The 22,504-nt window shown below is 42.9% G+C and overlaps 1 protein-coding gene across 3 annotated transcripts; it reads left to right on the top strand.

Annotated features, from left to right (window-relative positions):
• The first annotated feature begins 1,322 nt into the window (after positions 1–1,322).
• ppfibp1a (PPFIA binding protein 1a) lies at positions 1,323–22,503 on the top strand. 3 transcript variants are annotated; one of them, XM_068717210.1, is made up of 25 exons: positions 1,323–1,434; positions 7,184–7,264; positions 8,546–8,751; positions 10,157–10,237; positions 11,136–11,249; positions 11,379–11,489; positions 12,881–12,973; positions 14,117–14,234; positions 15,658–15,719; positions 15,812–15,878; positions 16,402–16,520; positions 16,715–16,788; positions 17,712–17,766; positions 18,082–18,226; positions 18,952–19,087; positions 19,178–19,300; positions 19,384–19,534; positions 19,762–19,873; positions 19,974–20,062; positions 20,213–20,335; positions 20,437–20,562; positions 20,676–20,864; positions 20,949–21,107; positions 21,203–21,268; positions 21,444–22,503. In XM_068717210.1, exons 2-25 carry the CDS (start codon positions 7,201–7,203, stop codon positions 21,513–21,515), a joined length of 2,655 nt encoding a protein of 884 aa, XP_068573311.1. In that variant the 5' UTR covers positions 1,323–1,434; positions 7,184–7,200; the 3' UTR covers positions 21,516–22,503. The 3 variants fall into 3 exon arrangements, with proteins under 3 accessions (XP_068573311.1, XP_068573314.1, XP_068573312.1); XM_068717213.1 differs by lacking the exon at positions 12,881–12,973; XM_068717211.1 differs by lacking the exon at positions 10,157–10,237.
• The last annotated feature ends 1 nt before the right edge of the window (position 22,504 follows it).

Consider the following 22,504-nt stretch of genomic DNA (forward strand, 5'->3'; position numbering starts at 1 on the left):
CAATGTTGAATGCACTTATTGTAAGTCGCTTTGGATAAAAGCGTCTGCTAAATGACTGTAATGTAATGTAATGTAATAAACAGACACGTTTTGGATGAAAATCTAAGTATCTAAGAATCTAGTGACTAAAGCAATATATACTTTGTAAAAGAAGGGGAGTAGAAGTATACAATGGCATAGAAACACGAAATTATACTTAGTACAATACTACTTATTCTCTTCCCACCACTGATTTTAACTGATGTTATAAAAGGTAAGACAGTTAATTTAAGATATCTATAAAAGAACTCAACACAAAGTGATAAAGTGCCATTATCTCTTCTTCAACAATAGAAATTATATCAAACCATAAACAGGCGAATGAAGTGGAGAAAACCACCGTAATTCAAAAAAAATCAAAAGCACTGAAGACTGGGATGTGACTGCAGCTCATTGAGTTGATTTCATGCTTTACAGCTACTGTTGTTGCTTTCATGGTTTCATCGTCATTTTAAACCTTTAATTACTTTTCGATCATTCGATTCAAATCGTATCTGATTAATTCTGAAAATATATTGTTGTCATGTTAGTTTGTTTTTTACTAATACTTTTCCACTAGTTGAGGGTTGTATCTGTCTTGGAGGGTCCACGTGTTTGCTAAACCGTGCAAAATAAGTAACTTGTCAATAATAACAAGCGCGTCGACTTTGTTGGTGTTCAACGCATGCGCAGTGTTAAGCCGATGGAATAACACATATTGTTTCCGTTACGGACTTTCAAAATTATCCGGATTTTTAAAAAAAGTGTGAGAAACATTCCTCACTTCAATGAAAAATGCCCACATTTTCTTAGCTAATCATTTCTATTTCAATCCCTTAAAAATAAACAAATAAAAACTTAAAATTACAGTAAAAAATGGAAATATATTCATGCTTTTGAACCACACTAACTGTCTGGCTAAACTAAGTACTGTGATTACCATTACAGGTCTTTATTTGAAGGTATCAGAAATACTCTTACTGAACAGCAAGAGTAAAACTTAAGTTTGATCTACACAAACTAGATTTATTAAGATATAATAAAGACTCCAGATCAAGGTCCATGCCAGGGACACAGACAATATTGCCAATGACAAATAAATAACAGAGAACATAGCGTGAGAGTGGAAACATTCAGGATTATGCTTTCCTTTCTTATATCTGCTTGTATCCCCTCCCATTTATCTCGAGTGACCCAAGTTTCCGCTTTTATTTTGAAGGCCCTTTTTCCGGATGTGACCCTGCTGCCTTTTTCTGTTTTGCTTGACTTCGCTCGAAATGTCTATTTTAGTTGGGATCCCCATGGTCTGGATGAAAAGTTCAGTTCACAGAGAAATGGGACCACGACGCTTCCGTGACGAGTGTTTGGAGTAAAGCCGCCGGAGACTGCAGGATCTTCATTTATTGGTCGAAACCTGTAAGTTAACCCGAAGTTTAAATGTTTGTCAAAGTTTCGCTTAACTTAATTGTGCTAAACTCCTTCTAATTGGACGCAAAGGAGCTAGATCCAAAATGTTTGTTACGCAGAGTTTAGCGTAGCTCATTTTTACTCCTTAGTAATACTTTGGTTATATTAACGTTTTCTAATATACAATGTATTTCTACGTCAACGTTGCTTCCACTTATTAACCGTATGTGTGGTGACTTTAAAGAGATTATTGTAGTCCATTGTTGAGCGTTACTTCTATTAACGTTATTATTAAACTTTCTTGCTATGGAATCAGAAGAATTAAGCATAAATCCTTGAGTTTTATTATTTATTTATGGTTTTGTTTAAGGCAGAGTTAGTACACTAATCAATAACAGCATCACTATTGCTTTCACATGAACATAAAATACAATGAACCTATTTTACATCATGACAGATACCATCCACAGAAGAACAAAGAAACAATGTGTCAACAGAGACAATAATATTTCCTCAGATTTGGTACATTACAGTTTCGAATGGTGCTTTCTTTTTTATGGGGAAACGTTTTTAAACATGTTTTAATTATTTAACCACATCTAATTCATGCATCATGTCCGTTAATGTTTGAAGCCAAATCATGAATCACAGCGGTGAACCTCCAGTCTGGCTCTTCGCCCACATTTACAGTATAAGAGGCAGAAGCAGCACTCTGAAGCTGCCTCTGGTCCCGCTTCAGTCTGAGACCTCCTGCAGCCTTTGTTTGGGTAAACCTTTCTGGTATGAAGCTGTTCAGGAGAAACCTTCCCTCCTGAAGGCGCTGCATGACCTGCTGGCAGCCCTCCTCCCTACGTCTGCTGATGTCTTGGCTTCCCGGGCAGAGAACTGAAAGCATAACAAAGGATTTTATCTCCTTCTCTGACAATAACCATATTTGTATCCCGCCACACACACACACACACACACACACACACACACACACACACACACACACACACACACTCTCTCATGGCCAGAACATCCATGCTGCTGCAGGCCTGCCTGCTGATGTTAACACTGGACGTGTTGGCGTACTAAAACTCAAATTGCACATTGCTCAGTGAGCGCTTAAGACACTAATCCTGGCACCAATCATCTTGTTTTCTCAGGCAACAAGCATGTATCTGTTGCTCAGTAAAGAGGAGGCAGAGTCCATTATTGACCCTAGTTTGTAGTAGCAGCAGACCTGGCCTGCAGCGCGCTCAGCGTGGCACAGACTCCCAAAAAAGAGCTTTCTACTTCTTCAATTTCTCTTTTTCTTGAAGCCACATGTCTAGAAATTTGTATTCCTTGCATTCTTGGTACGTTTCTCTTGTGGCGGTGTCTTTCTTTTGAAAGAAGGGAGTTGTCACTTAAAAGTCACATGATATATTGAGATGTTTACACGCTTCTGAAATCAAATTAAAATCTCAGCTTACTCTGAAACATTTGTTTATTGTATAATTAAAGGGCGCAGTTTCATACATGAGCTGTACGAGTGGCTTTTGGAGCATTTCAGATTTGTGAGTGCAGTCGGTGCCGGTGGTGAAGAGGAAGACATCTCTGCTGTATGTGCCAGGAAACGCTTCCTGACAGGACTGAGTGACGGTCTTCCTGAGTGTAGGCATGCCTCTGTGTTTATGGTCGTCTGTCGCAGGTCCACCTCGTTTAGTTTTTGCTCATTTTACCGCAGAAACTGCGCCTTTAAGCCCTAAATAAGACTCAGGAGGGTCCTCTTCTGATAACAAACGCAATGAAAGTCAGTTTTTCTTGGCTTGCTGGGATTTCTCACTGAGTTCCTCTTTTTGCTCCCGGCGCTTTTCCACAATTGTCTTTTATTATTTCTGACCGGGATGTAGGCTGAGTTGAGGGCCCTGCATGGAAAACCTGCAATAACTTGAGGTCAGGTGCTATCATGTGAGTCTGTGAGAGACAAAGAGGTGTTTGTGCAGGGTCTCCGTGTTGGTTCAATGGCTGCTCCTTTTCTGTCAAACAGTCTGAGCTCACAGCAGCCCAAACTTAAAGTCCACCGTACCGTCTCTCTCGGGGGGGGGGGGGGGGGCAAACAGAGGCCGGGTGTTTGACTGGAGGCTGGATTTCACGAGGGACAGACTCGTCCACGGGTCCACGACATTACCTCTCTAAGTACTGCTGTTGTATTGCAGCTAATTGAGGTCAGAGCTGAAACAATTAGTAGATCAATTTGCCGAAGCTGCTTTTTCTCGCTCTTACATGAAAGCACAAAACATATATTTGGGTTTTTGACAGTTGAGTGGGTAAAATAAGACATTTTGAAGACCTGTCCTGTGGCTCTGGGAGCTTGTGATTTCACATTTACTTCTTCTCATTTTATGAATGCATAAGAAATAATAATCAGCAGCTCATGCTTTAACATTAAGTATCAGTTGAGACTCTAATTCAGATGCTTTACTATCTGCAAATGTTACTGCAACTACTGCTGTCAATCAATTCTGAGTTGACTAATGCTCAAACTAATCAATAAAGATCTCTAAAACTGAGTTTCTCCACAAAGGATTTTGTATTGAGACTGAACCACCATTACGACTACTGTACTGTACTTTTGGTGTCGTTGTTATTGTCTTCATTCAGCTGAGGATGGTCGATATCTTTCTGCTCCGGTGGCTTCGTGATGCAGTCATGAAATCTGACTTTGTTATATTTCTCTTGATAATAAGTTTGATAGCCGTTTTGAGTAAAGGATCAAATACGACTTTAATCAAATGCCAGCGGAGGCCAGCGGTTTAAGAGCAGAGGCGGAAACAAACGCACACAGTATATCATTCATAACCAGCAGGATAAGATGCTGCTGCGTTATGAATGATGTTGACAATCTGCCGGTGCTGTCAAAACAAAAGACACATTGGCATTGTGTTCTCACAGTTCATCAGCCAAACTATTCATTTATTTGTCAAGGAAATAATCGGCAGATTTATCGATTATGGTACTGATGGCATACCATTTCAAAAAAGATTCCATTTGAAAGGAAGCGTTTGAGTCCTTACTTAAAATATGACTTAAACCAGCTATAAGTCGGATATATTAGTAGAATGCAAAGTATTTAAACTTGTTTTGATTGACACTATGACCAGTTACTGTACTACAACTGAGCCAGTTCGATTCTGAAATCCACATCTGTAGCACAGCTGGGAGTAAGCTATCGGAGTGTGTGAGGCACCAGCAGAGGCGTGTGTTTGTGTATTTATACGCGCGTGTGTGTGTGTGCGTGTGTGTGTGAGAGACCGACCACTCAGCACAGGGTCAAGTAATCCCAGCCTATTTTCTCTGCAGATGTCCCTCCCCCTCCATACCGCCCTCTCTCCATCTGGTTGATGTTAGAACCACCTTACAGCGTAGTCAAGTTTGGTTTTCAGACACATTTACTATTTCTATAAAATAGACTGGGAAATGTTGCTTTTAGATTGATTGCGTCGGATCATTTAAAACAGGCCTGTGTGAACGATCCGGAGAGGAAACGTCTCTCAACACTTTCTGAGCTGCCTACCGTCTCTGTGGCACTCATCCACAAGCCCATTCATTTCCTAGTGAAGACGTAAATCGTCAAAAACGGATCACAAATGTGTAGTTTCTTTTAGAGGAAGCTTATGTAACTCCCCGGGCCGCGGTAGATATGAGCGAACTCCATCAGGAGTAAATAATGCATCTGTTGGGGACTATTTTCTGCGGTGGATTAATACACATTTTGTGCTTTGGCGGGTAATTAAAAGCAGCAGGATGATGTAGAATCAAGTCCTCTGGGGTTTGTCTGAAGGATGCAGGGGGAGGCCAGCGGGGATGTCAGTACCAGGCGTTGGTGTCTGTGTTTTTTTTTCCCCCCGTGATAACTAACCTGCTCAGGAATGTGTGTAGTGCTCACTCCTCCACTGTTATCAATCATCATTACAGACAGCTCTACGCACGGCTCGGGAGATGGACCCTCATCTGTGGGCTTTTCTCCAGAGCTTTTTTTTTTTTTTTTTAGTCCGAAGATTCTTCATGGACGACCGGCTCGTCACTGACGCGAGAAGAAGTGGAAAATGTCTCAGCCTGGCGTTTTAAAGGACCTGGTTTTATGAGTTGTTCACGTGGAAAGTTTCAGTGCAAACGTGCTCCTGTCTCTCTGGCATGAATCAAACCTTTGCGCATTGGCTGAGGTGAATCTCTGTTTTCCACTGAATTGAATTTCTCATCAAAAAAAAAAATCCCATGACACCAGTTTTGATGTGGCTTCCATCACAAGACCGCAGAGACAGGAAGGACAGTGGGAACACACTGGGATTAGTTTATTCTTTCAAAATGTTTTCATCCCACTTCTCCCCATGCACCGTGGGTTGCACCGTGACCAGAAGAGATAGCTGAGCAGAGCATAAGATAGCACACGCCGGTGTGTCTCTCTTCATGACATTTGTTGTTTTCTGCGTCCAAAAATATTTGGATTGTCAACAGAAAACTTATCTTTTTGGAAAAAGAAACAAGCTTTTGGGTCCCCCCCCCCCGTGAGGTGAAACCAGCAGCTGACCAAATACATCTCCCACCCTGGTGAGAGTGAGTGATGGTTTTCCATCAAACTATGGAAATACCTGTGGAGGAATAAGTATTTGTAGTAGGACTTAACCCACAAATTCATTTAAAAGCTGTTTTTATTCTTAATTTGAGGTATTTTCCGGCATGCTTATCGACCTGCACTCCTGTTTTGTCCTTTCAGATGGCTTCAAATGTTTCAAGTATTCATGTACGTCACTAGAATTCGGTTCATAATGTCTCTTAAAGTTGCATTTGTAGAGTAGGGCAGATACAAAGCAGTGTGTGTGTGATGTGTTTCTCCTTTCTGTGGGCTGTGTAGTTGAAATGAAGGCCCCTTGTTCCAACAGCAGCCTCCAGCTCGTACTGAGGCCTTTGGTTTAATTACGCTCTTAATGCCCATGTTTTACCCTGCTGGGTGTGACACTGTGACCCTATGAGGGAGGAAATGAAGTAACCCCCCCCCCCCCCCCTACAATGAGACTTCTGAACAGGCAGAGCCACTGTTTGAATGTTGATAGTTCTGGGCTTTCGTTCCTCTCTGTGTACTATCTTAACCCTTTAAATAGGATTCAGTTTCAAGGGTGCGTTTGAATTCGGCGCTCAAGGAGGACACTGTCCCGCGTCGTTATGGATGTTTTGAGATGACGAGCATGCTGACGCTACGGGGCCCGAGACCCCCGGGAGAACAGTGCCACTATTCCAGATAGGAGCCCGCCCATGAGCACCCGTGACCGCCGGAAATAGGGCTTGCTGGGTAATAAGGCCCAGAGATCACTTCTGTTTTTCGTCTCTCTGTGAGAGCCTGTTTTTTTTGTGGCACAGACTGCAGAGTTAATTTGATGCAGCGGCCTTTTGAAAAGGAAGAATTAGAGCTCGTAGCACAACAGGATTAGTGATAACACTAGTTTTGTTGTGAGAGATGGTAACGTAAAAACATGCAGGTTCTAAAGTTTAACACTCATGCTTGTACAGAACAAAAGCAAAGCTTTGAACTGTGGAAATACACGGGATTAGAGCTAATGATTACATTAATTATTGATTCATCTGATTTTTTCACACATTTAAGGTTTTTTTAAAGACATTTTGTACAGTGGTTGAATTCAAAGCAGTTATTCTTTAATGTCTGAGTCCTTTTATTGTCTGTTTCACCTTCTTTCCTTCACTTAAAATTCGTCGTCTTCTCTCTTTTTTTTTTCAGATTCATTGAGCATCAAGATGATGTCCGACGCCAGCGACATGTTGGCAGCCGCCCTGGAGCAAATGGACGGGATCATAGCAGGTAACCACATCGCACACTCGGACTTTAAGACCAGAGCGCTTTTTTTTTTTTTTTTTTTTTTAAGTGGGCATGGCATTACTATAGGGTCTGGCCCACATCTGGAACGCATTGAATTGCAAGCTGGGAATTCTGCGTCCAGCGGACGGAAACACAATGTGCCCTTCTCCTTCCCCTTCTACCTGCAGTCTAATGCAATCCCCCCGAACGTACGTAAAGGTTTGGAATAATGCTGAATGTGCGCCGCTGGATCACTGGCCCATTTCTGCCTCCACTGCATTCCTCCAGCATGAGAAATGCAAGAAAGTTTCCTTTGTCCCCGCAGTGACGCAAACTAACGATTATCCAAGCTCTGTGAGTTTGGAACACAGTCTCCTGCTCGTGCCGCTGCAGATGAGCAGAGCAGGCTTCACTTTCAGAGTCCCCACTTTTTTTCCGCTGATGTGTGTAATTATAGCGCTGACCTTTCCAACGGGAGCGAGGCAGCCGATCACATGACATCCCCACTGTTGCTGCAGAAACCGCGGCCGTCATCAAGCCCCACTCCCTCGCTGCTGTGGGGGAAGCCATGCTTTTTATTAATTTTTTTTGGGTTACATTTGCTTGTTTAGCCCACTCTCTGTTCCCGTTGGACGTCTTCATTACGGCTGACATTTAAGACGGGTGACAGATGGTGAGGAGAAGGCGGCGGCGGCGGCGGCGGCGGCACACGGAGGGAACATCATGCACTCGAGTTCAGTCAACACGCAGCGTTTGCTTCCAACACAATTCAGAAAATGTGGTTTTAATTTGTATTAAGTGATTATATGCGTCACATGATGTTTGATAAAAGCCTAGGAGTGTGTGTGTGATTATGCAGAGGTGGAGAGAATACCATTAAATACCTTCAGTACAGTTATCGCCGCTGTTATTTTTTGCAAAAAACATGAACTTGTGTAGGAGTGAATGCTAAATGATAGTCAATGTCTTCAGCGAAGAACTGATTGTTCTCAGAGGAAATCATTTTTTTATTTTAAATACTTTTTTTTTTAGATACAGTGAATAAACAGCAATAATTATCAAACGACTGCAAGTAAATAAGCGACTGTAAGAAATTAGATATTTTGTTGTCTGTGCATCTGATTGATTGTCTGTCTAAAAGCCATTTTGATTGCTTTGATTATTGATTGAACACATAAGATTAACAGCAGCTATAATATTGAGCTTCATGTCATGATTTGTGTGGAATAAAGAGTTTTCTCTTATCGTTATCTCACATCTATCTCTTCCTCTCTTTCTCTCCAGGCTCCAAGGCCATGGACTACTCCAACGGGCTGTTTGACTGCCAGTCGCCCACCTCCCCTTTCCTGGGGGGCCTCCGGGTGCTGCACCTGCTGGAGGACCTGCGGGGAGTTCTGGAGCTCATGGACAACGAGGAGAGGGACAACCTGCGATGTCAGATCCCCGATTCCACCGCAGAGGGGCTGGCAGAGTGGCTGCAGGGACGATTGGTAACGAGACCATTTATAAAGGGCTCTTTACCTTCCCCCCCCCCCCCCCCCCCCCCCCCCCCCCCCCCCCAACGTGTGGCGTGTGTTTGTAACAGAAGATGAGATATGTGTGTATACCGGAGCTTTTCTCACTCTGGGGCCGTTAACGCTTGTCAATCAAGAGATTTATCACGGCACAACACTTCAGCATCTTAGCTACGACAACTACAGTTCTGCTCACAAGCTAACAACCATCCATAAACTGACGCAAACACACAAATGAATCGTATTAAGGCATCGCAAGGCAAGGCAGATTTACAGCACATTTAATACACAAGCACAGAACAGTGAAAACAAAACGATGGCCCACGGCAACAAATGTTACTTAAACAAAGGACATTCTTCCAAAAGGAACCTAGTTTACAAATGATCTGATCGTAATAACAATGAATTCAAACAGGTGGGTGGTTTGAATAATGTTTTGGCAAATACCTTTCTCTATAATTCATTATGCTTACATTCTTACTCGTCTTCCTTGTCATTACAAATTGAGCTACAAAGCCGTGCCTTCTCTTTAGCCTCCACAACCCTCTCTCTATGAGGCTGAAGTGTGTGTGTGTGTGTGTGTGTGTGTGTGTGTGTGTGTGTGTGTGTGTGTGTGTGTGTGTGTGTGTGTGTGTGTGTGTGTGTGTGGATGCAGCTATTGCAAATTAGCTTTTGAGCAGATCTCAAACAGCGCTGTCCTTTTAAAGCATCTTTTTGTTGCAGCACACGTCCGTGTCTAATAATAGTACCAGTGTCTTTGAGGGACGGCCCGGTATGAATCATCCTCTTAACTGCTCTGCGTCTCTGGCTATACCCTGACTCCGTTTACTGTAAAAGTGCTGTTATGACGTGCTTTATGAATGATGGGAGTTTCTATAGGAGTCCTGCTGCAAATAGTTTCCGTCCTCCAAACCCACGTTGACTAGTTGGCCTCGTCTCTTGTTTTTCTTCCCTCGCGGCCTCGTCTCTCCGCGTGTGTGAGTTGGAGAGACGAGGACGCTTTTGATTCAATTTTTTAAATCACTTTCATGTGAGAACGCCATTGACCCTCACATGTTTCTTTGGAAACTCAACTCGCATAGCTGTTCCCTTTTTTCAAGGGAAAGCCATGTGAGTCCTTTGTCAGGGAGGTTATATAGTTATCCACTTAAGGGATGTGCAACCATTAGAAAATCCATGTGGCTCAAGGCTGGTGTGTGTTTTCATCTGGACTCCGCAGCCAGAACCGTATTTCAACATGACAGCCAAAGGCCGCCGTCCCCCCTCTTTATTCACGAGCTCCCGGCTCAAAAGAAAGAACAGTTGGAAACCTTATTGAAGTCGTGCAACAAATGCAGCAATTTGTTCAGACAACACAAACCGGCATCGTTTCTCATTTCAGACCAACGGCCACGGCTCAGAAGCAGTCTACCAAGAGCGCCTGTCACGGTTGGAGAGCGACAAAGAGTGTCTTGTTCTTCAGGTTAGAGAGCACAACTCCTCATTGTAGCTGCAAGGCAGCACAACAATTGCTCTGAATAGGCTGTTAAGTAGTATATTACGTGGCTGAGAAATGACCACCCTCTCAGAGCCATTTGTTGGTTAGTTGACAGAATATCTAAATAAAAGAAATCGACTGATTTCCAAGATTTGATTTAAAGTTTGGTGGATGGGAACAAATGATCCGTATTATCACCATGTGGCCTTTTTATAAAGCATGGGTTCCTTAGTTCAAAACAAATCCATAAAGACTGAACAGATTTTCTGATAGTTTGAATTCTTGTTGATCATTTTAGACCAAATTGGGTCCAATCTTCACCGATGTGTATCTTTTTTTAAGTATTTCGAGGAGCAGAGAAAAGGTTATTAGTTTTTAGGTTAGCGACCCCCCCCCCCCCCCCCCACAAAACCAACAATTTGTCAATTTGTCACTCAACCCTTCCCCTCGTCTCTGCCCTGTCTGTGGCACTCAGCCCCACAGACATTCATTCATATTGAAGATGAGGAAATTCACAAGAGGTCACAACAAGTGCATAGCTTTATTTTACAAAAGGAATAAATCATTTCCTAAGACAGCTGGGCGCTGTAGTTTTTTAGCAAACGTTACTCCCACAGGAATACATTTAGTTGCGGCCTGTGTGCATGTTTTTTAGTGATAAAAGAAACATGTCTGCCAGTTTAATGTTGGGGCTCTTTGGTGTGTTTTTAATAGTTTTTGGACAACAAAGGAGCTCTGACACAGATGAATAAGATTTATTAGGCTCTGGCTACACAGATAGTACTGTCTTAGTCGAATAAACGGTTGATGTGGCCTTGAAGGACCTACAGTATGTGCTCTGAGTATTTTGTGTGATTAATACCGATGTCTCTCCGTTGTCCAGGTGAGTGTTCTTACAGACCAGGTAGAGGTGCAGGGTGAGAAGATTCGGGACCTCGACACGTGTCTGGATCATCATCGGCAGAAACTAAATGCTACTGAGGATCTGCTGCAACAGGTAAGGCCTCTAAACGTCACCGCGCCTTTGTTCTGCAAGGAACACGGTCATCCCGGTCAATTTCAAAATGTCTACCTCTCTACTTAATATATTTGAATGCTTTACACCAGTGTGCGCCTTGCTCCACAGGAGCTGTTGAACCGGACAGCGCTGGAGACCCAGAAGCTGGAGCTGATGACCGAGGTGTCCAGTCTGAAGCTGAAGCTGACGGCTGTGGAGCGAGATCACCGGGACAATGAGGTACGAACGCCGTGTGAAACGGAGCGGAGGTAACTGAAGTTCTCCGTTGCACCTGCAGCTTGTGTCATGTGATGCGTGACTCTGAATCCTGGAAGCCGCCCAGTCGTTGTTTTAAAGTCACAGAGGTCGGTCTCACTCGACTGGAGGACTCGGATGTGTCATGTGGTTCAGGGTGAACTTCTTTAAGGGTTACAGAAGAGGCTTAAACACCCCTTGTGCTCCAGCAGCTGTTTCCTGCCAGAGCCCACCCCCGCCCATACCTCCCCCTCTGCCCCCCTCTCTGAGGGGCTAAAAGGTTGTGGGAGTTATAGTTTCCATCCACTCTGTCCACTAGCCGGGACATATATTTGGGGAATATTATGTTTCCAGACAGTAGACGTCTGAAGGGAGTTGAAAGTCTGAATTGAATGCAACTGCATGTATTTATTTTTGTTTCCATTTTCCCCATTAAGCTTTAAATCAAGCTCTAAAGAACACAACCTGTCAGTGCTGACGTGTTCTGATTTCTGTATTTGTTTAACCTGCAGCACCTGATTTATGCGCTTTGTGCAAACATCTCAACCCTTCTCAGTCACAACTCATATACTGTCAGAACTCCTTCCAATGAACGGTCGTGTTTACGGTCACATTTTGTTTGCTTTCAAAGAGGACCGAGTGTTTTGTGTTTTGTTGGACTGAGCCAGTGGTATTCAGTTAAAGTTCAATGAGGTCCATTCAGAGAGAATTTCCTCACGCAAAGGTCCATAGCATCACAGTAATGTCTAACTTGCGCTCTGAAATAAAGAAAGTTCAATTGAATAATATCTGAACAATATTTACCGTCAGTGTTCAAATTGAACGAGATGAATTATGAATAACACATAATATAATAAATCAATGTTCTTCTCTCGTTTCAAGTGATAGATTTTGCTTTTAAGCAGTAAATTAAATAACAGAACGCTTTTGAAAAAATTTAACTCTCAAAACAAAGTACTTCAATTTCTTACAACTTGTCTTTTGTGTGTGTTCACAGCCCTGCAGTCTCATGCCCTTTTATTGGCGTTGGTATTTACATATGCTAATTAGGATCAACTGACACACGCTTTTAATTTAGGAAAGACGAGGGGATTCATCGCTAAGACTCCACAGCACCGGGCTCCTGCAGTGTTGCTGATTGATGGAGATAAAAACAGTTTGACAATAATTGATCGGGACGTTTTCACCTTCAGTCCGGGATCTGTCTTCATTTTTGGATTTAGCTTCTCAAATTCTCTCCGATGGGACATCGGCCCGAAAATAATGTTTGGTGCCTTTGGCAGGAATTCTGCCTCTGACCTCTCTCCCACACAGTCTCCATAAAGCTCCTCGGTGCAGGTTTAACGGGTAATGGGAGTTCTGTTTCCCGTCCCCAGGGCTTGTACCAGGAAGTGACGGACCTGCGGTTCAGGGTGACTGACATAGAGAATGAAAGAATGCAGTGTGAGAAGAAACTCAAAGCTACCAAAGTGAGTGTGCTGAAGCTCCAGATAGCAGACGCTTTATTCTTTTTCATTTGGCTGTGACAGCAGATCTGAATTATCCTTTGAAACGCTTCATTACGTGTTTAAAACCCTGTGATTTCCCCTCTGACATCTATTATCTGCTCCCTTTCTTCTTTACCCCCTTTTTCTGCTGTGATTTTTAACGTCTTTCTGCAACATGCTAACCTGTCAAGCGTCCGAAGCGGAACAGTGAGCGGTTCACCGGAGATGAGGTGACCGAGGTTTAATCTCCAGCCTTGTCCTCCTTCTTCCTTTCTGGCCCTATAAGATCCTCTAAACCTGCTGCTTCTCCACTGCTGCACACTGCTTTCCTGACTTTCTCCACTCTCGCTGTAAGTGCTTTCACCTGTACCGGTTTCAGGATTGGTACCTGCTTCCAATCCTCTTTTTAGCTCTTTCATTTGTATCAGCTCCTGGAGACTGAAACAACATTTTACAGAATCATACTGTTTACTCAGGTGACTAAAAGTACAAACAGTCAGCAATTTATTTTGAAGGTGTATTGTTCCAAGCTACACATCTTGTTAATCGGTGCGTCTTTTTAATTTCAATCCATTTTGAATCCGGTTGTCTGAATCTGCTTTTGATGAGACTCTATTGGTTTTATATGCATGTCCAGTTTAGTGAATGGTGTGAGCTTTCACAACCAATCACAGTGTGTTAAATAGAGCACAGAAACTAACACCTCTCTCTAATCTCGTGTTCAAGGGGCACTCCACTAATTGTACACATTAAATCCAGTTTACTCATCAACTGGAGCACTACTCTTGTTGTTTGTAAAAAAAATATATAATATATCTTCTGTGGCTCTGAAGGAGCTTTCCAAAGTTTGAAACGAGACTATGAGACATGTTATTGACTAATGAATTAATTTAAATCAAAGAGTACTCATTAGTGATGATGATGTATTGTATTATAAGTGTTTGTCACGTCCTTCCCTTTTTCCTGTTCATCTTATTCTAAAACCACGAGTGGACACATTATGTGTCCCGCCACTAAAAGCTTGTAAATGGGGGAAAAAAAAGACATCTCAAAGCTATTTTGATTGCATCCGTCTCCCCGAGTTTCACTCACAGAATGATGACTTTGCATCTCCTCTCAATGTAGGAGGAGCTGCAGCTTCTGCAGAGGCAGCTGGAGGAGCGAGAGGAGGAGCTGAGGAGGCTGAAGGACGAGAGCAGACTGAGGGTGGAGAGCCGCAACAGAGCCGAGGGAGGAGAGAGAGGTGGGAGAGCTCTTTGAAGAAATGTCTGGGAGCTTCTTGTCCTATTTCATGGAGTCTAATGTTGCAAACGGGATTAGACAAATAGACATTTCACATTCCAACAACACCAGATCACCCTCCAGCATCCTGGCTGGAAAAACTAATGGCTACTTTGCTTTCATCTGAATCTCCCCATTCATTATTATTTCACTGTCTTGCATTTCACGGACAGTCTGAACTATAATGAGGCGATTTGAGGCCCTTTGTTTTTACTTAACTCCTTATCCGTCTGTAGGCTCCATACCAAACATATCTGTTTTACTCCTTCCTCCCACCGCTGGCCTTATCTAATCCACTGTGATGGGAGAGGAGTGCCGTGATTTAAATGAAGGGGAGTCTCTTTTACGTGTCTGCTGTAAACACGTGTTCTACAGTATAATCTGATGGGCTTTTGTTTTGTCTTCCAGCTCACTGTACAGACACTGGTTGTTTGTTCACTGACGAGATCAAATCTGTAAAGCTCCGCCCCTGACCGGGTCAGATGTCTGCTTTTAAGAGAGAAAACAACAAATTATGATTTAGAAATGACTTAGACTCAGTAATGAGTGACTGACACTGAACTTAAACCAAAGTTTGTCAAGCCACCATGACTGGTATACTCTGCAGCACTGAAAGAGAACATTTTGAAGAACTACATAAAAGAATATGAAAGAGAATGCACATATGTATCTTCGGTTGTTAGCCTCTCTCAGAAGCCATCCTCACTATAAGAACACTACTTTCGGCACAAATAAATTCACGATTTGTGACTCTTTTTTTTTTTCTCTGATATTTACGTCTTTAATCTTGAAGTTTCTAGGAATATTATCCGTTGGTTTATTGTTAAACAATACGCTATCGTAGAATTCAGAAAGAAGGATTCAACTACATTTTGCTAAAATACCAGCATTTGTTAAACTCTTATGCATATTGCATCCCATTTTTAAAAATTAAATCTTTTTCATTTATGAGCAACGAGGGGTCGGTTCAAAAAGCTGAAAACGCAGCACCAACATAATATCACCTCAATGCTCTGTAAATCTGAGGAGTTGGATGATCCATTGTTAATGTAGAGTTATTGATTAGTGAAGCTTTAAAGTTGTTAGAATTGATTTGACAAGATTAAGATTTGATTAGAAGATACAAAATCTCTACTGTGGCACACACACTTCACGGTTCACATGAGGTTTGCCCTGCAGATAAACACGGTTTGGAAGTGGTTAGCGTGTGTTTAATTGGGCAGCGTTTCAGGTAAAACACACAGAAAGTCCCTGTTTTTGATGAGTTGTGGTTCATTGCAGCAACAAGCTGAAACCAGAGCTGTGCTGACCAGCCCACTGAGCCCCAGCGGGGAGTTTAAAGTATAATGGGTGTGTGTGTGTGTGTGTGTGTTTTCTTTTTCCAGATACAGAAGTGTTGAACATGAAGATGGTGTTGGAGTCACTGGCGTCGGCCAACGACGTGAAGGTACAGTTGTGATGCGACGCCGTGGTCGTCAGCAGCAGCCTTGATTTATTTAGAGTGGTGGTAACTGGAACGTCATGCGTGTTTATCTACAGGAACAAAGGATAAAGGAGCTGGAGGACTCACTCACAAAGTGCAAGAATGTGCCGGAGCTGGTCAAAGGTCAGTCTGTGTTGAAAGATCATACACGTTAATGTTACTCTTCATTTATTCACCTCCATATCGGCATTACTGTCACTTCATCAATATCAAGTCACAGTTTGGGGATTTGTAGTATTTTGCTTTGGCCTAAAAAATCTCATAGTTTGCTGATGCATCACACAGTAACGTAATTAGATTATCATTACTGAATTTAAATAATTGTTGCTTTTTAAGTTCAGCTGTTTATTGTCAATTAAATGCTGCCTGACAGCAACAAGTCACCAAAACCGAGTCTGCAGCTGTCAGTTCCTCAAGATTTGACAAAGAGCAGCTGGAAAACAAAAGTGCAACGAATGCATAAGGCAGTATGTGAAATTGTTAAACATTAATTCAATTATTAAGAAAAAGAAAAAGAAAGATCCTCCTGCGTTCCTGTATTTTAAATATACATTTAGTTTATATCGTGACGGTTTATGGCAGCCTGAAAAGGTGGGTCAATTTTTCAAAGAATGAAGATAAACTGAACTTAACTGTCCTCCCTCAGACAAGTTTAAGGACGATGACTATGAAGATATCCCAGATGATCCCTCGGTTTCCGTATCCATGGAGGTGGATCAGGTCACACCGCCGTTGGAAGGGGAGGCAGGAAGAAGCTCTGGCGAGGTAAACACAACCTCTGTCCAAACAATTTGCACACAGGATGAAACCCAGACCGGAGACTTCCTCTTTTTAGAAAAGCTCAATTTCAGCCTCCAACTCTCCCACCCCCTGCTTCTGTTTGGGTTATTATTTGTTGGGCTGTGCAACCCTTAAAACAATATATGTTCAATTAATGGTGTTTTTCTCTGTTCTGTCAGTCTATTCCATGTATAGCAGTGCTCTCTGAGATGAACGACCTGGACAGAGAACGACAGTTACAGGCAGCTGAAAGGTAAAGCTGTCGTCTCAGTTCCTGCACGTCATTAAACCCTCTGTCTCTCTCTGCTTTATTTCTTCTCCTGAATAAACAAACAAAATATGAATTCATTCTAGCATATGCTTTGGACAGTTTGTTCACAGACATTTCTAAAAGACTCCAATGTGTCTTGAACAGTTGGATGTGTGGGTTTCTTTTTACTTTTAAGTACATGCTGCATCTGCCCTTACCAAGTACGTACTGTTGCATGTAGTATGCATACAATTGGGACATACTACTTTGTCAAGCGCCTTAATGAGCTGTCATCACGCTGCCATCTGTGCTCTCTCAGCTGCTCAGTCGATGTGACGTATCTTCCGCTGTGCAGAGGATTGTGGGTCAGGATAGCCAGAAGAGCATGCCGATGTTCATGCTGCACAATGCGACCAGATGCAGTAGAACATCCTCTTATTTGATGTGTTGGGACGTACTGAATCTTTTTCTTACATACTACATATTATAGTACAATATGAGGAGAGTCCAGAAGATGTTAATGAAAACAAAGTCTGTGCACGCCCACACGGTCCTGATAAGAGCAGCTTGTGAAATATGCGTGTGTGTGTGTGCATGGTACATTTAAAATGTACTGTAAAGTTTGGAAGTAGTTGCAGCTTATGGCCAGCAAGCTGTCATTACATTTTAATTTGTTCATCATTATTTTGACACAAACATCTACACAACAAAGTGGGGTTATTTGTTCTCTTTGCATGTAACAATTTTAGGGAAATCACTCCATTTCTATCTAAACTCTTTTCTTTTAGTAGATTTTTAACACCAGTGATCTGGCTTTCTATTATGTGATATTTCTGCAAAGTATCAGTATTTCTACTGTACTTGATGGCGAGGCTGTTTCTGGACTCTTTAAGCTTCAAACACTTGAATACTTGTTGTTATTTCAGTTCCTCAGACGTCCCACAGCCGGGCAGCTCCGCCACAACCAGCAGCACTGAGCAGGTGAGAGCAGGACGAAGTAACATGAGCCTCACATAATAATGTTGTTCACTATAGCTTAAACACTGTGAATCTGTCCGTGTGAGTAGGTTCTCTTGGTTTTGAGTGAATGACAGTGTGTGTTATCTTCTTTGTCTGTATTAATATATTCACAGGACACACTGTATGAGATTGTCCTGCTCTGACACCTAGTGGTTAAATGGTGCAGCTACACTTTTTTTTCTCTTGCACGTTTTGAATTTAAAGGTGAAATGGTTCATCTTTGGCCATATCCTAACTTCTCTAAACTCCTGTGTTTTTTGTTTTTTTTCTTCATAGGTCAAAAATAAAGCAGGACCTGGTTCCTCATCTCCTCTCAGAGCCAGTGATGGAAGTTTTGGTACCAAGAAGGCTCGTTCTTCTTTCGGCCGTGGCTTCTTCAAGCTGCGTGGAAGCAAGCAGACAGCCAGCTCTCCAAACCTGGGTGATTCTCCGCTCCTAAACATGATCACATTTTTCTATATTTCTCGAGATGTGTCTTCATGTCTTGTTACTGATCCTCGTGTTTCTTTCTCGGCTCTGTAAATTGTGAAGATCGCACCCGGAGTGCCAGTGCACCTGCGTTAGGTACAGTAGAGCAGAGTGGCCTTGTCGGCCTGCAGTATGGCAGCTCTGGATTACACAGCTGGATGTGAATAAAGACTGTGACTCTGCAATGTGACCATCTTAACTGTCTGAAGTCTGATGATCACATGCTGTCACACTGATGGAGCAACTTTCCCGACTCGTGACAGCCACAACAAATTATGATTTTCTGTTTCCTTTGACTCATATCTAAGGGCTTAAAGAGTTAAAACGACACACTATTTAACAAGAAATTTGTGAATACCGGCTCTAAATCATTTCTAGAGTTTCTTGCTCTGGTGTGACGTAGTTCTGTCCATGATCTTACTGAATCATCCAGTTGTCCCTTATCCATGACTTTAAACCATCTGCAATAAAGATGTTCTGACGGTACTTTCCAGTTAAGTAGCGAAGCATTTCTCATTCGCTGTAAATAAGAAGTTGTGTCGTAGTAGTTTACTACTCTATTGCATGGGTGGTAGCGGTTGTAATACTCTTGTTAAATTCCCTGTTCTTTAGTTTGTTAACTCTGATCCGGCTGTGTTGAGGTACGTCATGTTGACGTGTATGTCATAACTTTTACAGCTGAGACTGAACGTAAAGGCACAGAGCACCTGGACCTGGCCGGCGCCCCTCCACGGAAATCCCCCGATGGAGCCCTGCTGCCGTCCTCGCCTGAAACCAAAAAGAAGTCCAAAGGCTTCAGGAAGTTCTTCGGCAGGTAACGTTCAGGCGTGTGTCAGCTGTACTTCAAGGTAACGGTAAGACGATGATTTAATCCTCTCTCATTTATAACGTGATCCTCCTGCAGACTAAAGAGGAGTCACTCCAGCTCCTTCAACCTCGACGATGAAGCAGAGATGGAGTTCAGGAGGGGAGGAGTCAGAGCCACAGCCGGCCCTCGACTCGGCTGGTCGCGTGAATCCAAACACAAGTAGGCGTCGATGCAGTTCTTAACTAGCGACGGTCGTACCATTTGATTCATTGCAGTCAATACTCCCTCTCTGTCCCCGTCAGTGTCGTTGAAGTTCCTTTCTCGCGGTGGAGTAAAGATGAAGTGTGTGCGTGGCTGCATGAGCAGGGCCTCGGGTTATACGTCGCTCAGGGTCAGATCTGGATCAAATCGGGACAAACGCTGCTGAGGGCATCGCAACACGATCTGGAGAAGGTAGGTAGTTATGTTTCAGGGTGCTGTTGTCACAGCAAGACATAGTTTACTTTATCCCAAAGCTCTGCATGGGCATGTTCTGAAATTTTTTTTTAATTATTGTTATACTGCAAATATTATAAAGACCAAACAACTAATCAATTAATAAAGAAAATAATCCTGAGTTTCAGCCCTACACTAGATCACCTGCTCATGACGTTGTGTTTTCCCTCCGTGTTCCTGCTCAGGAGTTGTGCATGAAGCACCCTCTGCACAGGAAGAAGCTGCAGCTGGCTCTGCAGGCTCTCGGGTCAGAGGAGGACGACCTCAAGGGCCGACTGGACCACAACTGGGTGACCAGTGAGTGCGACGTCATCTTGCTGAATATAAACGACTGTATTCCCCCCCCCCCCCCCCCCCCTCGGCTTTTTTAATTCGTGAATATGTGTGTGTGTTTCAGGGTGGCTGGATGACATCGGCCTCCCGCAGTACAAAAGTCACTTTGACGAGGCTCGTGTTGATGGATGCATGCTGCACTACATGACGGTGGTGAGTTAAAAACCTTCCTGCTGCATTAGAACCGCTGTGGAAGCTTTTGACTTTTTTTGGTTTCCCTAATAATTCTTTAATAGTCTGGCTGAATAAATCATGATGACTCTTTTTTTTTTTTCCGTTGTTTATCCCGTGGCTGTTTCCCAGGAGGACTTGCTGTCTCTGAAGGTGGGCAGTGTTCTCCATCACCTCAGCATCAAGAGGGCCATCCAGGTCCTCCGCCTCAACTGCTACGAACCCAACTGTCTCAGGCGACGGCCCTCTGACGAGGTATCACACCTCTTTTCTCCCTTTCTGTTTTAAAGCTGCTTTGGATGTTTCTGCCCCTGGCAGCTTTGGATTTTGTATTTAAAATTCTCTTTGTTGTCCAGAACAACATGACACCAGCAGAGATCTCCCAGTGGACCAACCATCGAGTGATGGAGTGGCTGCGATCCGTGGATTTGGCAGAATACGCTCCCAATCTGAGGGGCAGCGGTGTTCATGGAGGACTGATGGTGAGAGGATCAGGATTAGATGAAAATAAATGTTTGAAATGCTATTTATTATTGGCTTCTCTTCTCTGACCTCTCACCATGATGTTTTCTCAAATGTTTGCACGCTCCACTAGGTGTTGGAGCCCCGCTTCAACGTGGAAGCACTCGCCCTCCTGCTCAACATTCCTCCCAACAAAACCCTGCTGAGACGCCACCTGGCCACACATTTCCACCTGCTCATCGGCTCCGAGGCGCAGCGGCTCAAACAGGACTGTCTGGAGAACCCCGACTACATCGTCCTCAGCGCCACCGCCAAGATCAAGGTATCTGCCCGTCCACTCGACACAAACAAATAACATAGTAAAGTATACTGAATATGAACCCGTTTGATCTTTTTCCTCCTGCAGCCTAGACGCCTGTCATTCGGTGGTTTCGGCACTTTGAGGAAGAAACGTCAGGACGATTGCGACGAGTACGTCTGCCCCATGAACGTGGAAATGCCCAAAAGCAGCAGCTTCCAGACGGGCGTCCGGCTCTATGAGGAACACCTTGACCACCTGGAACAGGTACGGAGATATTCCCTAACCAAATATCATGAATCGGAGTATTTTGAATGCGTTTGTCTGTGTCTCTACCCTCTGTTTGCGTCTGTTTTTGGCAGATGGAAGACTCTGAAGGGACCGTGAGACAGATCGGAGAATTTTCTGAGGAAATCAACAATCTCACGGTGAGATACTGACCGTACATGACAATAAACAGTTGTTGTTGTTGTTTTTTTACCATTTATGGGGTAGAACAATGACCAACAAGTATACAAACCTGAGTCATTACAAACCTATTACTATAGAAATGTTGTTTATCTTTTGAGTGTCCTTCATTCTCTCTGGTTCTTTGTGTTTCAGAGCATGCTGAAGGAAGATGAGTTTTTTCACGAGGGCGACGCAGCAGAAACCGATCACAGCTCTGGTGTTTGATTGAGACTTTGCTTTGTGAAAAAAAAAACCAAAAAAACTGTGCCAACCACAATCCCAATCCCTCCACCTTCCAACAACCTTTGTAGTAGAACATGTAAGACCTCCACAGTATGTTCCTCATTCAGAAGTACAGCCATAGCTTTCATGACCATATATATATATTTATTAAGGCTGTCCAAAATATAACGCATGAACTAAAAATGCAAGGTGTGATTGCATTAATGTACCTCTTATTAGTGAACCATTTGTATTGTTTTCAATAATCAGCAAGGTAAGCGTAATTGTTTTGAGTGCTGTACTCTTTGTTTTTCACGTCCTGAGCTGCAGTCAGATTAACTTTTGAATGTGGTACGTAGAGTTGTTATCTTTAGGATAATTTCATTCAAATTACAGCAAACATCCTCACTTTGCCTCCTAGTGGTATCGAGCCACATAGTTTGGGTTTTGAGATTCAATGCTGTGAGCACACTGTGTGGGGGTTGAGACAGAAATCTCAAACGATCTGCAGGGCTAGATACAACTACAGGAAGTGAGAAAATGTTTTGATATTTTGAGTAATATGCTAATTGCTTAAGTTTCTGAGAATTAGGTGATACCACTTGTGATGGTGCTTTAAATATGAAGCTACAACCCTTGATTGAGCGATTAGCTTAGCATAAAGACCGGAGGCCTGGCTCTCTCCAAAGATCACTAATTAACGCTTTTCTTTTTTTCTATAATCCTAAAACCACATATAAGGAGAATGTTAGTGAGTGTTGTAGGAGCAACGTTTCCCTCTGCTTCCTTCCTCTCTTCATGCTAAGCTAATACACTCCTGGCTTTAGCTCTATACTTAACGAGCAGTATTGATGTTCTCACTTAACTCTTGGCCTGGAAGCCAAATGTCAAACACTTCCTTTTAAGAAACAGCATTGTGAAAGTAAACATGGAAACCAAAGTCTTTTGTTTTTTTAACTTTTTGTGAATAAAAAAAAAGGAGAAAATGCATT

The sequence above is a fragment of the Cebidichthys violaceus genome, unplaced genomic scaffold (assembly GCF_023349555.1).
Source record: "Cebidichthys violaceus isolate CVI_PGR_0920_01 unplaced genomic scaffold, fCebVio1.0.p SCAF_21, whole genome shotgun sequence".
NCBI classification, from domain to species: Eukaryota; Metazoa; Chordata; class Actinopteri; order Perciformes; family Stichaeidae; genus Cebidichthys; species Cebidichthys violaceus.

Coding starts and splice junctions, on each gene's coding strand:
- ppfibp1a (XM_068717210.1), top strand. CDS start 7,201: ATGATGTCCGACGCCAGCGACATGTTGGCAGCCGCCCTGGAGCAAATG. Junction 10,238..11,135: donor AAGAGTGTCTTGTTCTTCAG/GTTAGAGAGCAC, acceptor TCCGTTGTCCAG/GTGAGTGTTCTTACAGACCA. Junction 20,336..20,436: donor GGCGACGGCCCTCTGACGAG/GTATCACACCTC, acceptor TTTGTTGTCCAG/AACAACATGACACCAGCAGA.